This window comes from Populus nigra, chromosome 11 (assembly GCF_951802175.1).
Source record: "Populus nigra chromosome 11, ddPopNigr1.1, whole genome shotgun sequence".
NCBI lineage: Eukaryota > Viridiplantae > Streptophyta > Magnoliopsida > Malpighiales > Salicaceae > Populus > Populus nigra.
Window position 1 is genome coordinate 6255847 of NC_084862.1, and position 17334 is coordinate 6273180.

General features: G+C 31.5%; 1 protein-coding gene across 1 annotated transcript; it reads right to left on the minus strand.

Annotated features, from left to right (window-relative positions):
* Nucleotides 1–504: 504 nt before the first annotated feature.
* Nucleotides 505–7239, minus strand: LOC133668553 (alpha-galactosidase 3). Its single transcript, XM_062088479.1, has 15 exons — nt 6746–7239; nt 6454–6512; nt 5855–5911; nt 5738–5772; nt 5016–5119; nt 4802–4874; nt 4321–4379; nt 4166–4231; nt 3994–4077; nt 3011–3075; nt 2831–2913; nt 2274–2364; nt 2073–2131; nt 1566–1706; nt 505–941 (listed from the first exon to the last, which is right to left on the minus strand). Exons 1-15 carry the CDS (start codon nt 6961–6963, stop codon nt 831–833), a joined length of 1305 nt encoding a protein of 434 aa, XP_061944463.1. The 5' UTR covers nt 6964–7239; the 3' UTR covers nt 505–830.
* Between the last annotated feature and the right edge of the window lie 10095 nt (nt 7240–17334).

Here is a 17334-nt window from a genome sequence, read left to right on the forward strand (position 1 = left end):
TTATGAAAACTCGTTTTCTTCATGTTTCAATTCCTAAATTTTCAATAAAAATAAAAATAAAAATAAAAAAGAAAATCACAAGAAAATGATAAGAAAAGAAAGATTTTTTACATCATATTCCAACTTTAGTTTCTATGTAATAGTTAGAATTCTTAAAAACATTTATTTTAATTTTTTCAGATTAAATAAAAACAAATTTCAAGAATTTTCTTTTAGCAGCACAAAAGAATCTAGCTAGTAAAATCCTAATAACTTCTGTAATATTTTTATTTATCTTCAACTAATATTAATGTGATCATTTCTCTCTTTTTTTTTTTGAATTAACATTAATGATGATGTTCAATTTGCAAAGATTTATATACTCTTACCATTTCTTTACTATTGAATAACAATAAATTCCTATATTATTATTTTCAAAAAAACAAAAACCCCTTGCAACTTCTGATTCCCTTAATAATCGTCATTTTATATCAAAAGATCAAAACAGCACAACACAACAAATCATTGGTCAAATAAGCTCATCTTTCAGAGCTCTCAATCAAATATGAACCTATTTGAACCGGTGAAATGAAAAATATTCACAGCAGAATTGTTATCGAACAATAGTACTCTAGGGCAGGACAGCAGTTATTTATTTTTGTCCACACAATATTTTACAAAGTTGCAGACCGAGCTTGTACAGGGTCACACACTTGATTACTCACAATCCACAAGTGCTTTACATATGGGTATAAAAGGACTTTCTTCTATGTGATCAACTTACATTCCTTGCCATGCACGGGAGAGCAAAATCACCCCGCGATCTTCAACCACTGTTGTCCATATAGAAACTAATTTTCAGAGTGGTACACTGACTGAGGAGTAAAGATAAATATTAGGCAATCATGAGCATCAACTCGAGCACCAAATGACGCCACTGCATCTACCACGATATCTTTGTGCTGCAAGCGAAAAGGGATGCCAAGTGACCATAAAATTAGAAGTTTGAAGGAATACTAGCTCAAGCAAGTCTTAAGAACTCAATAAGAACAATCTAAGACCCCAGACACGAATAACTGAGAAAAATGGACTGTTGAATGCCTGAAACTGGTTATTTATTTATTTTATAGCAATTCTATAGCAGGACATGTTCATATGGAAATGTTAGAATTCACGGTCACACATGCATATTGCCTAAAGCGCACCAAGTTAAACTACAGGAAATGTATGAACAAAATGGACACCAAGCCGGTGCGACAGGTGATAGTTGGTGTTTTAACTATACAACAGAACAACACCAAAAGTCAATACTCAATAAACAGTAAGTAATAAACCCAATAAAGATTAATGTTCTATGTGAAATGTTAAAACTTAAAAACCTTGAAGAATTGCAAAAGTCTTGGCATGGGTTAAAGTCAAGCAAATAAACTCAGATTCCTAAACATGATTGAGGGTGATCATGCAGCAAAGTGGCAATTGCTACCTGATTAGGCAATATTGAAATTTTTTTAGTTTCTAAAACATCACTGAAGCTATTGTTTGGGTCTTCTAATATTGAAAACCTGTTCCAGATTCAATTTCCTCACCTGCCACAGGTCTCTTACACTGACACTAGTGCTGGATTCGAGCCCAAGTGCATCCCATCCAGCGGTGATAGTTGCAGCTTTTGAACATCGATTCCAGAGAGCAACAACTATGCGATGGCCAGACAAAGGACCTGCCCAGACCTGTAAAACACGATCACAATTATGGTTAAAAACAGGCTTGTTAAGTAGAATTATTGTCAACAAACTCACTCAGTATGACATTAAATTTTACCATATAAATTTTTGTCAACCAAAAACATTACAAACTATGATGTCGTTTCTGCTTATTTTTGCAGCAAGCAATCTTTAGTACTTTTATAGATAGCATGAGTGGGTGAAGATTCTTTTCCATTGATACCCCAAGCAAGAGTGGATACAATTCCTCTTCAATTGGAAAAAATATACAGAATGAAATGTAAATTTGACCCAGAAACGTTCAATTACTTGTCCATAATTCATGTAAAATATTGGTTGAATAGGCTATAAATTGGTGTGAGAGAGCAGGACCTGTAGGCAACCATCAGTTCCGGTAGAATAGACCTTCCTTCCCTGAATCCCTAGCGAATCTGTAAACGAAATCCTTGCTTAATTTTCCAGACAGAATAATATGAAGAGAAATGATAGGAAAATAATACCATTACCACCAACAACAAACTGGAACACACCCCCTAGCCCCCATCAAACTAACAGAGAGAGGATGGACTTCACCTTGATTTACAGCAATGATCTCCTTGTTGGTTAGAATTTCAATAGTTTCTGCAGTCATGTTTCTTACATCACAACCAATCAAAAGGGGGGCCTGCACAACCAAGCTCCCAATAAGTTTATAAAGGACACAAAGTCAGACCCAGCAGAAAAATATGACACTATGTTCATGCAAACTCAAAATGAAGCAAAATTCCTCGACATGGAGTGCGAAGGAAGTTCCCAGAGCAGCACAGCTGATAAATGCATTTATGACAAAAACATTAACATGTAAACAAGGGTCAAAAGGAAACTTAAGCATATTATAAACAACCACGCAACTCACATCCGACTCAAAAAAACATTAACATGAACAACATGGGATGAATTAGATGACTTTTCTCGTTGGTTAGCTCTGTTGATGATATTTTCCATCTGAAGTGCTATCTTGATAAAATTCATGTAACACTTGATGAAAATCAAACTACTTAATAATTGTGGACATTATCTTTCTGGCTTGCAAAAGGGAACATATATTTGAAGCCAGATTAGGATAAAGAAACCGAATTTGGAGGAGAGACCTTCATTAAGGCCCAGATGCTAAAATGAGCACGATACTCATGGTAAGTCATACCACCATTGCCAACTTCCAACATATCAGGATCTGACCAGAAAAAAATAAGATGGCAAATATGTCAAATCTATTGAAGCACCATGCCAAAACTTTCATGTAATCATATTCACAAAGATCTCATTTTTACCATTCCATCCACCAGGTCCAGCATAGGATGCCCATTTATCATTCAGATCGGCTGTGGTAGTCATGCTTAACAACAAGGAACATAACTCAATCAGTCTGACAAACAATATATAGATAAGAAATTCATATATTTCCAACACTTCTATTCTAAAACAGTCTTAGACAGTCATTAACAAAATATGTTCAAGATCTTAGGATGAGATGGGAATTTAGTAACAGCAGGATATGATGCGCGCAGGCATTTAAACTCTGCATGAGTCCACAGAAAAAAGAAACCTTTAAAGGTATGCATTTTGTGAATTCATGTAACTGAAGGCAATACAAAATTGAAAAACATGCAATGAGGCTTGATATCAATGTCTAACCATGTTTTTTAACTTTTTTCAATTTGCAACAGTAGACGCTACAGGAACCTCAAGTATTTATTTCAGCATTGAACATCTGCAGTAGACCCTGCTCCAAAAATCTTCTGGTCTTAAATGGTTTATATTATAACTATGGGAGTGAACAATATAACTAAATGTCATATTTTACCCAAAAGATCTTCTGATCTGAAATGGTTTACTATTGAAGAATTCTCAACCAAGTTTCTAAACCAGGGCTCACACTTTTAAAAGGGTATATTTGACATGATTTAGTGCCAAAGAACAGATGATCCTGGTAAGCCTTTACAATTCATCCTTTAGCAATATGATTTTGTTTTATTCCACATTGTAATTACAGGGCTGCTGGTAGATGAGCGTGTGACTGTAAAGTTAGGTTTATTTGTTTTTCCTTCATTTAGTGGAAATCAAGCATTTTTCCAGAGTAATTCTAAGATTTCAATAAGAAAGGACCATTCCTTTTTTCGGTCAGGAATGACAAAGGGACTCGTGCTAAGAAAGCTTAAATAACCAAAAAGTTTAGTTATATATATCTGAAGTACACTTAGCATGATATGTGCTGTACGAATAATATACCAAGCATTGGAGTCAGAAGTTTAACCTTGCCCATGAATCATTGATGTCATCTGTTGTACGCCAACTATTTCCAACTTTACCAGCCCATAATGCAGGGTCATCTACTCCCCTGTCAAAACCAAAACAAGAGGGTTAAAATCACTCAATGTGACAGCGAACTAGGACAGTCACACAAGTAAAGAAAGTACAAGGTTTACCATTCACAAAGTGAATAAAAAATTGTGCGTCCAGTTGAGTTTAGAGCATCACGCATCGGTGGATATCTGGAAAAGATCAGATCACATAAGATCAACCTAGAGGTAATTGATGATGATTATTTAGCAGTTAGATGACCCCGTGAAGGAGATAAAACCTTTCTTTTGGATTGATGCCCAAATTGAAACAGTTGTCATACTTCAAATAATCTACACCCTGAGGACATAAAATAAATCATTAATTTACAATAACATTCCCCTGTCAAAAATAAAGAAAAGAAAAACCATGTAATAATTAATGAAACCTCACATGTTGTAAGTGACTAGACACAGAATATGTATACTTCAGCAGGAAAGGGGCAATGAAGTGAATGTCCAACTAGTTTTAAAGCCCATTTGTTCCTATGATTCTTGATGAATTTATAGCAAGTAGAAGATCAATAAAACATTTTAAACAATGACTCATGAGTCAAGATGTTAGCTGATTCCACCATTTATTGTTCTTGAATTAATTATTTTTAATGATGGTCTGACTCCTCATTTACATACAATAGCAAAAAGCAGTTCAACTCCAATGCACAAACAAACACCCCCAAGAAAATTAAGAAGCATTTGATAACAAGGGACACAGAAACTCACCCAAGAAGCAAAAAGTTCTGCATCATCTTTTTCATGGAGAAGCGATCCCGGTCGAACTTCACATGTAAAAGCCCTATAAAAATGAGTTTGGTGAGTCTAGGAGTGAATGGAGACTGAAATAGCAGTAACACACTTTTGGTTTTAGAATAAGTGCCCATTTATTATGATCTAATTTCAAGGCCTCCAAGCGAGTGCTGAAGAGAGTTCATCCTACCCAGCATCAGAATAAATGCCAAGCTTGAGGCCCTTCTCATGAACATAATCAGCAAGAGCTTTAATTCCCGATGGAAAGGTTTTTGGATCAGGGATCAGTTGACCCTATGAAAGAAAAGAAGTCATAATAAGAAACTTGGCATTATTAGCAACATCAAAACTTCATCAGTTCATTCCTTTCTTGTGCACAAAGTAGGATCATATTGACAGTAAACACATTCCTAGAAAGAAGAAAGTACTGATATTAGACTGGGACCAGGGTCTTCTTTTAATTATTAATTTCTGGTACCATTGAAAGCAGAAATTCAAAATCTCACAGAAAAATGAAGGTAAAAGCAAAAAGATCAATAAAACTAGCAAACAGTAGTGAATGTATCTTCTAAGAAAATACACATTTCTTCCCATGAAACATAAGATAGCTCATAGGGATCTCATGGAATTGTTGATCTCGTAGCAGTTGCATAAAATTTCACATAAATCGCCGCAGAGATATTTCTTTATATCTACTTTTTTATTTAATAGATTTTGTTAAAGTGCAGAAGAAGGCTTTATTAAGCTACACAGATAGAACTATAGCTTTCCTTTGTTGTGGGTCTATTCTGCACAGCACGTGTTTTATCTTCTAAGAAGATAGAGATTTGTTCCCGTGAACAATAAGATAGCTCATAGACAAATTAGACCAATCAAGATTGGAAACAGAAAAAAAGAAAGAAAACAACTGACCTTTGAATCTCGTTTTGTGGAAGACCAGCAATCATCTGCATTGAATGAATTGAGATGAGTATATAACAGAATAAAATAAGAAGTTCAGGAAAATAAGTGAAAATGCTGGATGAATACCTATGTTGACATACACATAACCCAGCTCAGCCAAGCCGGTTGAAATAAGTGCATCAGCTGTTAAGCATGGAAGTGAACGTCAGTATTTTTAGTGTAGTTTTCGACCAAAGAAGAAAGAGATGTGCACAATCTTTGGGATCCTTTAAAATCTGATTTTGAAACCCCATGGAGCTGTAATGGATAACACGTTCAAATATCTTTTGTACATGTAGGCATCAGTTCACACAAGCAAACTTTCACTAATTCAAGAAAGCAAAAGGAGTTTTAATGTATGATTGGTCTAATCTATTTTATGAAATGCAGGGTAACAGTATTAACACAGATTTCTAATTTTTAACACACCAACCCAGCCAGAGGAACAGTTTTCTATTTTTCACCAGTTATGCAGCACACGGAAATACTATATTCCAACTTCCTTGGAATTTGCTAGCAATTATCAGCACTCAACTGCAATTTTAGTCCCAACTTCTGATTCAAGTCAATTCTCATTAATAATCTTAACAAAGAAAGAACCATAAATGCAAGTAGTGTATATGAGCAAGCATCAGTATCGACAAAATGGATAACAAAAGGATGAGAACGGGAAAACAAAAGCACACCTGTTTCCTTGATGACGGTTTCATTGATATTGCAGGCAAAGAAATTCCAGCTATTCCATCTGCAAAAACACCCACATCATACAACCATTCAAAATCAAACACAATAAAATTTCACAAAATGATAGCTTTCCCGCTCGCATCAGTGAAGTAAATTACAGAAAAAAAAGTCCCTCCTGATTATAAGCAAAACCCAAGACCTGTAATTCCCCAGAAAACTAGATATCCAATAAAATCCAACTCCCAAAATACTAAAAAAAAAAAAAAGTGAAGGAAAAAGGCGTTAGAGAGAGACCCCATCTGAGGAGTTCTAGCCAATCCATTATTGAGCTGGAAAATCCCATAATTTGAAGTAGAAAAAACGTTATTGAATGATCTGCTATACCCATAACTCCCTTCCTCGTATCCCTGCAAAAGAGGCGCTATGCTGCCTGCAAATGCCACCTTAAGTACCCATGATAAACTTGAACCCAATAGAAACAATACAAAGTAACAAGTAATCTTCATTCCCATTAATCCAATGTAATCAAACAAAATACTTTTCTATCAATCTTATGATCTTTTGGTTCTGTAACCAAAACAGAGAGGATGCTTGATTGACTGAATCACTTTGACTCGGACAGGACATAACACACAAAGTGACGGGGATATGAAGAACTTGCGGGAATAATCTATTTTATAATTGAAAATGATAATCATGTCTAGAATTTGTGTATCGAATTTTTATATTTTCTTAATGTGACCTCTCTACGCTTCATATCTATCCAAGAAAAATGCGATATCTCCATCCAGCTTCCGTCCAAAGTCGTGTCAGTACGTGACCTACCATCTTCTGGATGAATGTTAACTTGCAACTTAATTTCTAGTGAAGATAGGTAACAATTTCACAAATTAAAATGGATCGTGGAGTTATAAACTTAACTTATGGTGCAGCTGTTTTTTGGAAAATATTTTTAGAAAATTAGTTTTTAATATTTTATATTTATTTATTATTAAAAAAATTGATCATTTCCAGTTAAAAAAATTTGATTTGATTTTCTAAAAAGTATTTTCTTTTTATTTTGGATGGAAAACAAACACTCTCTGAAAATTATAAAAATTTTAGAAACGTTATATTATTTACTGATTATATCAAAATTGATCCTCAAACTTTTAATTACTCTATATATATATATATTGTCTTGAATATTTTTTTTTAATTTCATCCCTTAAAATTTAATTTTTATATTAACTTAGAGTTTGTTTATTTTTATGTTTGAAAAAGGTTTTTGATTTTTTTTAGTTTTTTTTACTTCAAATTAATATTTTTTGGTTTTTTAAATTATTTTAATGTACTGATATAAAAAATAATTTAAATATAAAAATATTATTTTAATATATTTTAAAATAAAAAATTATTTTAAAAATTAAACACTATCCACCTCTCATATTTTCATTTACCCTCTTGAAAAGGGAAACATATTGAGTCCACCAAGAAGGTGGATGCGTGACCAATTCGTTAAAAAAGGATGCACAGTCAGGTTAAATTGTGTGGGAGAAGACACGTAGGCGGATCCTCTACAAGAGGATGAATGGTCCAGTCTTGCTGACGTGGGCCACCTATTCACTCCGCCAAGAAGGGTGGACGCGTGGGCAGTCCATTGAAGGGGACCACAAGATTTGGCAAACCCAAAACATGTTAAGAATAAAAGAAGATTAATTCCAAAAACAAAACTATAAAAAAGAAAAAGAAAAAGATATAGCAGGTAAATAAAGTTGTATGCAAAAACTGTAAAGAAAAAAGAGAGATTGCGATAAGAAAAAGAAAAGAAAAGAAATAAATAGTAAAAAGCTATGAATAAATTATATATATATAGAATTAATCATCATTTTTAACCACGGGGTTGCCTATATATAATATTATAGAGATAAAATTTCATATAAATATAAAAGTTTAATCCTATACAAGCTCTTATGGTATATAACAACTATATAATTTCAATCCTAATACATTTTATTATCTTTTATTCGCACACATTTCTTTGGCTGATGTATGTGTTTGTGTCGATTAATAATATACTTGATTGTTAATCTCTAATATAAATCTTAATTTTCTGTTCGATGGTCGATTTCATCGTTCGTTACTTGGATGATAATCAATTTTAGTTTTCTTTGCTAGTTTGCTTGAAAACTAACAACAAAAAACTGTTTTTTTAATCACATGACATATGGATGTATTTTTTTTTGTATAAAAAATGCCCCTCATATTCCTTTATTTAAGATACATGAATAAATATCAACTAGTATTTTATGTTTAAATTGATCTAAAAATCAACCATGACAAATCGAGCACTGTTCCTCCAAAATATCAATGATATTTCATTATCTAGCATGTTCGCTAATCAAACAATTTTCTAGCTTTAAACATGATGCTTAGGATTCAACAGTTACAATGTTAAGTTATAATTAATTCATAAGTTCTTCAATTAATACTCAACCCTTAATCATTCTAAACAAATCCCTAATAGTTCTTTACAAAAAAATTAAAGATTTTCATTAAAAGAGAAACCTTAAGTTTATTATGTTAATTGTTCTAAAACCATACAAATTGCGTTCTAATGTACATTATTTAATAATTAACAATGTCTTAGAAGGTATGATAGAAAAATGTCTTGTTCTATACCAAAATATTTTTTTCATAAGAATGAGATAATACATCTGCTTTAAATGTTGAGAGAGAGAAAAGGAAGGAGGAATAGACTTCATCTACAAGATAAGCACGTCAATCTTAATATATATAAAAAATCCATCTCAACATAGCCTAGTGTTGCCAATGTTTACATTAGCTAACTGAATATAATGCAACAACACTTTGCAAGGAATTAAAGTTCTAGATGATCTTTGAAGTAATTCCGCTGTTTAAAATATCCACCAAGCCAAATAATGAAGTGTTGGAAGTCTTATCTTTCTTTTAGTCCAAGTTAAACAACATCTTCTTATTCAGATAAGGAATACACACCATTAATCTATATGATTTGGTTTTAATAGGAGGTTTATATTTGGGAGGTAAGGAACTTTGTACCTTCACATAAATTTAAAGACTTGTTAATGGGGACTCTAGAGTATAACATTCTAGTAAAGATTTAAAAGAAATAAACCAATTTTCCCACTGAAAAAGAACATGTATCCTTCCTTCTTCTACTAGGTGTGTAGGTCTCTAGGTCTAAAAAAACAAATAATGCCTATTCGAAGATAATAGAACTTTGGTCGAGAGTAGAATTGTAGCCTTATGACCTTTCATTCTTAGCCATATATACATGGCATTAAAGAAATGCCAAGTTATTTCTACGAATTCAATACTATATAATCAATTTTGTACTTATAGTTAGTTTATATATGAGAAATTTTACTAAGAACCCTCTTTATAACTTTCCTTTCAATAGATACATAGAGATTTTATAGCTATTGCAATAGAAGTGATTAAATTATGTTACTCTAGTATCTATTAGAATATGTTCATGATGGTTGTTGATTCCTATATTCCAAAGGATATATGTTGAGAGAGAAACAAATGCTATAGATTAAAAGTGCATTATAATTTATAGGGATATATAATTTAGGTTGGTGATAGATCCAATATAAAAGAATAATTTGCCAAAAAACATCATATTATTCCAACATCAAAATTAATTTAAAAATGCAAGATGAGTTCAAATAACATCAAAAGAGGTTTAAACATTAAGAAAACATGAATAGGCAGGTTCAAACAACATTAAGTCGACTATGTAGTGCTCGAGTTTTGATTTCTTAAGGGACATTCGATTTGTTAAAAGGGTAGTGTTGTTAGGACTTGGTTAACTTAAATGTATCATATAAGTTGTAGATAACACAATATTCTTGTTTATTGCTATAACTAGGCCAAGTAGTAGGAGAAACTTTACCGCTTCTTTCTTTTTCAGGACCACACAAACTAATCGAGTAATTAGTGATATTTTGCTATTTTTTGCAATAACAAATGGAAGAAGAAGAAAAAATAGGGGAAATGAGGGAATTGACCTTAACAAATACACTATTTATGAAAATTTTATTATAATTTTTTTTTATGAATTAACCCTAAACCTTAAATTACAAAATTTTAACACAAACATATCAAAACTACCAACAACAACAATAACAATAACAATAACAATAAAAAATATATAATGTAAAATAAACACAAATTAAATGGATTTTCTTGTATTAGATAAATTTTTTTAGATAAAAAATAAAAAACAGAGTAGAAGTTATCACAAAGCAACACAAACTTACAACTCACAAATATAGCAAATAAAACCCAAAGAAAAGAAAAGAAAATGAAAACCCTTACCTTTTAATCCAACTCAGTAAGGCTTGCATAATTTCTTGCAATGATCAAAAGAAAACAAGCACAGGGGAGCATCATAATGCAAAACATTAAGCTTTGAAAACCTAAAAGTGGCTTGATATTTTACCTGTCAAAGTTATGGATGTGTGGTGGGTGAAGGATGAAGAAGTTGAGGGGAAGAGAAGGAGAGAGAGAAGAGATTGACATAAAAAAATGATTTTTGCTAGAGAGGTTGAGATAAGAAATAAAAAGACATGTTTGTTATGAAATCAGGGATTCTAGTCTTTTAATTGGGGTTTTATACCGATAGAATTACCTATGAAATATTAAATATTTATATTTTTAAATATTCATCGGTAATTTCATTGGCAACTAAAACTTAAATTTTCAATTAAACTTGAAAATTTAAGAAGAACCCCTAAAATTCTCTAATGAATTTAAGTCCGTCGATAATTTTGTATGTAATGGTTAGTAATAAAACCATGTTATTTTTCTCCAAATCTCTGGAACTCCCCAACCAGCTTAATCCTTAGGTAATTCCACTTGTAATTACATTAAAGTCAATTTCATTACACATTGACATTTTACAATTTAATAAAAAATATCTTCTTCTTCTTTAATCTCATCATCTTCATGTCCATCGTAATCCTCTTCATTGAATTGATGCTCATACATTCAAAACACTATTTAACTCAATATCAACATTAATAAAAATATTCTTAGCTACATAAAAAATTGAATTTTCTTCTAAGTCAGTGGACATAACAACTTGATATACATCAACTAACTCATCAATTTGAAAGACATCATCTATTGCATTTAATTCATCATTATCTTCTTAAACAACTTGAACATGACCCTTAAGTTTGGTTTTCACTATGGATAACCAATCAACCCTAGAACGATCATTTTTAAACGAAGAAGTATATGTGTAATAAACTTGTTGGCATTTCTTGGTGAAAACATAGATATCATCAATGATGCGAAATCTAGTTTTTGTATTAATCTTGACCAAACCATAATAAAGATCTATTTTGATTCCTCTATCGATGGTATCATACCAATAACATTTGAATTATAAAACATAACCTTATAATAGATTGACTCAACTATGCAAAGCTATAAAACTGCTTTAGCTCATAATCCAGTCCAAGGCCTAGATTATAGGTTAACGGGTTGACCTGTTTAAATTCAAAATGATATAGTATTAATTTTTTTAAAAAAATAATGTTGTTTATGAGGGGTGTGTTTACGTAAATTAAGTCTCACTTAGGTTTTCATTAGCTCACAAATTAGTTGAATCAACTTTCAACCTGTTTCGATATAAAACTTAGTTTAAGTCAGGTCCTAAATAAATAGGTCAACCATTCTATTCAAATGTTATCCCTTTCAATATATCATTTTGTTCACTTACATGGGTCCATTTGTTAACCAAAAGACGCTATTTGCTGTTAGCGTTCTCTTGAGGTGACTATAAGTTACGAGGTGCCTTTCACAATCAAAATTACACAATTGTTTTATTTGATTTTTGTGCCCATGAAATAAATTTAGAAAGGATATTTTATATATAATTCAATAATTTTTTTAATGATAATGGATATTCGAGATTTAAAAAATTAAACTCTATTAAAAAAACAATCTTAAGAATTATACTATTAAGTCGGCTATGCAATGCTCAAGTTTTGATTTCTTAAGGGACGTTCAATTTATTATAAAGGTGGTGTTGTTAGGACTTGGTTAACTGAAATGTATTACATAAGTTGTAGATAACACAATACTCTTATTTATTGCTATGACTAGGTCAAGTAGCAGGAGAAACTTTTTTGCTTTTTTTTTCAGGACCACACAAACTAATCTAGTAATTAGTGATATTTTGCTATTTTTTGCAATAACAAATGGAAGAAGAAGAAAGAATGGGTGAGAGGAGAGATTGATTGTCAGGTTATAACTTAAAAACTACTTATAGATATTAGAGACGAGTTTATTTTTTTGCTAATATCATTTGTAATAATGACATCATATTTTTTTTGTTTCTTTATTTCCAATTATAATTCTCTTGATATGCAGCGATGAAAAAATTCTATCGATATATACTGAAGGATATAGAGAGAAAATATTTCGTTGCTAAATATCATTGTCATTTACCAAAAGAAAAAAAATCTTCAATATTACTGTTTAAATCTACTAATTTTATGATAGTGATGTAAATATACTATTTCAATCCATAATATTTTTTATCTCCGTAACTTTCGCTAGTGTTTTTTTTCATAAGTTAATGTTTAATCCCTGCCAGTTAATTTGCGAGCTTTCTATTTATTGCAGTGTTCACAATGGCCAGTTAATTTGGACGCATTAGACGCAAGGATGACGCCTGTAAACTGTCAAATGATCCAAAATGCTAGTGCAAACTAAAGTCATAAGACCGGTATATGCATGGCAAGTGGAGATCAATTAAGAAAAAGAAGGTTTTTACTTTTCTTGACAAGACACTATGGCAAGGAAGAAATCTTTCAGTGTCACTGGTCTAATTTGCCGCATTACCAAAAGTATATATAGAATATATATATGGAACCCTAAACTTACTTTCCAACAATTAGAAGAAAGACAAAGACCCACCAAAATTTCAACATTTTGTGGGGACAAATGAACATGGCGAATCGGTGATTGATCCCGATATTGACATCTTTACTCTTAGTTTATGTTCTAATCCAGCAGCAAGGCATGAAATAATTTTCTTCTCTTTTTTGGATCAATGAAAAATGTTGCAAATCTCGCTTTACACTTGATTTAAATCATAGTTTTAATTCTATTATAATTCAAAGCTTCATTCTATTCTAATTCTAACTCTAAAGAGCACTACATGAATATGCATGGAATGAAAAGATTGTTGAGAGTTGAGCATGGTAAGCAACTCTGGCAAGTCCTGCCATGGTTAATTATCACCATTTACAGATTAAATGGGGTCTCTTTTGTCCGGACAATAATGAATGAGGGTTAAATCCTGTCGGGAAAACTAGAAAATTGAAAGCCATAAGAAAGCCTTGTGTACAAGTTCCAACCGATGTCACATGCGCCATGAAAGTTACCAACTGCTATTATCTTGAAAAAGTTCTAACATTTCCAAGGACCCAAATACCAGTTTATTTAGTATCTCCTCACTTACTCTCAAGCACCTGTGCACCTTACACCTTCAATCAGGGAGATTTATTATTGTTAATTAAGCTCTGACTTCATGGTACATTAATTTCACATGCCATGAAATATAGGGCAACTCGGTTTCGCATGCATTTATGATCCTGAAGTGTGAAGACGAAGAATTCTATGGATGGATGTTGCTAGCCATTCGTGTGTAAACCTTCTCAAGTCTTGCATTTGTTAAAATTAGCATATATAGCTCTCTTATATATTGAGCTAAAGTTGATTAATGAAATAAATATTTACATGAAGATCATCGTCAACAAAGCCTTCAAATTCAAGGTCTTTCCGACAATCCTATATATTTATCATGGATAGCATAGCGCTGAGGTCAAAAAACAGTCATGAGGTTTGTGAAGATGTAATATCTTTTCCCCTCGTAAATATAATATAAATATTCAGTGCTCATTACCGAAAGGAAAAAAAAAGGTTCATGTTGACCCTACATTAATGAACTCGTAAACCTACTTTACTTTTCTAAAACTTATTCCACCATGAGAATGCCCTATAAATAATTCGGGTTGGTATTGTCTAACCTCCTTCAAAAGTGTTTCTCCTTGGTTTTAAAGATTATTAAGCTCAAGAAATGGCGAGGAGGGAGTTCATGTCCACTACTCAGGTGCTGATGGTAGTGTTTCTTATATTTTTCATGTTTCAAAGCAAAGTGGCTTCCAGGACTGGCATGATCAGTTGTACTCTGGCTTGCCATGTTGATGAAGGAACAAGAACACAAGAGCATGCAGATATGGAAGATGATTCAGGAGATTATGATTACTATAGAAGGTATGGTGATGTTCCAAGCCCAGGTATCGGTCACTGAAGGGAGAGTTGGGCTCTTCTATATCTCCTTGACGGTGTTTTTCTCTTTTTCCTTTTCTTTTGTCCATTATACATATATATGGTTTTATATCTGTTGATTTGGTTGAATCTCTGCTCCATCTTGTTCCTTGTATAGCTATATTATACTATTTTTTCTTCACCTGTTTTAATAAATATAAGAAATTTTAATAAGGATTTGGTCAAACTGCTGATTCTAGGTTATTCTCATGGCAAATCAATAGATTTCAGCCTAGTTTTTATTGTTTTTTTAATCTCAGCATAGTCAAGGGGTTCGTCCATCGAGTCCACTTTTTGGAAACTCACTCACTCTCTTTATATATAATTTCTCTGGGGCATACCTGGTCTGCAATTGTGTGGACATATTCCAAAGAAAGTCCCTCGATTATTTTCACAAGTGATCATGGCTTATGATAATTGCTCTTATTTTATTGTTTTTCTTTCCCTTAGAAAGGGATAGCTACGGAATTCAGATCACCAAACTGCACGCTTCATGATGTGGTTTGCTAGCTTTTATGCAAGAATGAACATCATAAACCCAGAAATTTCGTTTTTGTTTTGTTTTTTAATTCCCAACAAGGAGCGATGAGCGGGGATATATGGTAAATGGTATCGATTTAGATACCAGACTCTCGTGTTCGTCTTAACTAAACAGTTAACATGTGAGTGAATGCTAGTAAAAGGTAATTCAGGTGAATATTGAAGGTAATTTCGAACTTTTTTTTCTTTGATTTTGACGATGTCTTTAGGCCAACTGGTCGTTAGCAAATGTCTAGTAATCAAGGTTAGGGTTTTTTCCTTTTTTTTTTTTTTTTGGTTTTTGGTTGAAACTCATCCAATCCAGTTTTTATCTTTTTCTGCCATCAAAATTAAGAGTGTGGTAATAATTATGATTTAAAAATATATTAAAATAATATTTTTAAATTTTTTTTTAATATCAACAGATTATAATAATTTAAAAATATAAAAATAATTTTAAATTAAAAAAATTAAAATTAAAAAAATATAATTTTAATAGCATTTTCCAAAGTCAGAAATTCAAAACCATCACGCAGACAAAACTAAAAATTATTTTTTTTCTTTGATTTTGACAACCGATGTCTTAGTCATTTAGCCCAATAAATCGTTATCAAATGTATAGTAATAAAGGATATGGTTCTTTTTTTTTTAATTTGGATATCGTTATATTTTTTTTTTATTTTTTTTAAAATATAAAACTAGTCTTGTTTAGGGTTTGTGACTATCTTTTCTAATAAGTACTGTATTTTATAATAATATAAAAATATAAAAATGAATTTTAAATTAAAAAATTAAAATTTTTTAAAAATATAATTTTAATCCCGTTCGCAAAAGCAATAGGAAATCAAAACCATCACGCAAACAAAACGACGTTGTACAGGGAAAAAGACACAAGAACAAGCATCGGAGGTTAGCATATGGTTCGAAGTACACCGTGGAAAGGATAGATACGAGGAAATCCAGAATTATCTCTATCTCATAGGGAATGTTTCTACGTCTTTTTTGAGGGGACACGCGAAAGAGACGGCGACGGGAAATTTTGATGTGTTTTTTTCAACTATGTCCATAAATTTCTTGATATTCCAAACTATACTCTTCCCTAAACAATCTTGACCATCCATCTTACCCCGGTTATTTTCCGCCTTTAGATCTACTTAAACAAAGAAAATACAAAGTAAAAAACAAAAAAGAAGGAAAAATAAAGAAGAGAGAGATGGGAAAGACAAATAAAATTATTGTTGACAAAAAAATAAAAGATCTTATCTCTAGAGAATTGATGGACACACGCAATTTGACTATTTTATTATGAGAATTGAAAGATATATTGATTTGAATTTCTCGATTACAAAATTCAAACTCGTATATTTAAAAGTGTAGTTATAGTTGTTTTTTAAAATACTTTGAAATAAATATTAAAAAATTATTATTTTATTTTTAAAAATTATTTTTGACAGCAGCGCATTAAAATGATTTAAAAATACTAAAAAAATAATAATTTGAAATAAAAAAATTTTAAATTTTTTTAAAAATACTTTTAAAATATAAAAACAAACAGAATAAAAAAATAATCTACGATCTTATATTTGCTCCTAGTCAGTCTAATAAGTGTTTGGATCGATGAACAAAAAATGAAAATTTGATTATTCTCGTCAGAATAAATAAATAAAAATGCTAAAATTCGATGACCAAATAAAGGAGGAGGCAATGCACGGTATCTCATCTACACAGATAACACATCTTTCCACTCCTTTCCTCCAACCTAGGCCTGCATATATAGAGGTACATGTTCATGTGACACTTTTTTTTTTATTTTTAAGTTTTTGTTTTCATCTTTTTTTAAATTTCATCAATTTATTTTCTTATTTATTTATGTATTATATATTAGAATTAATTAATTATTTATTTATTATAATGAAAAAAATTAATTTATTACTAGTTGAATATGGTTCAAGGTGACATGCCATTTAATAGATGTATTCTTTTATTATGTT

Bases quoted from the DNA above. Each gene is read 5' to 3' on its own strand.
- LOC133668553 (XM_062088479.1), bottom strand. From the start codon at position 6,963: ATGGGAATGAAGATTACTTGTTACTTTGTATTGTTTCTATTGGGTTCA. The intron at 5,120-5,737 runs GTCAGTTGTTTT...TTTCTTTCATAG, and splicing joins CCACAAAACGAGATTCAAAG to GGTCAACTGATCCCTGATCC. The intron at 4,875-5,015 runs GTAGGATGAACT...TCATTTTTATAG, and splicing joins GGCATTTATTCTGATGCTGG to GGCTTTTACATGTGAAGTTC.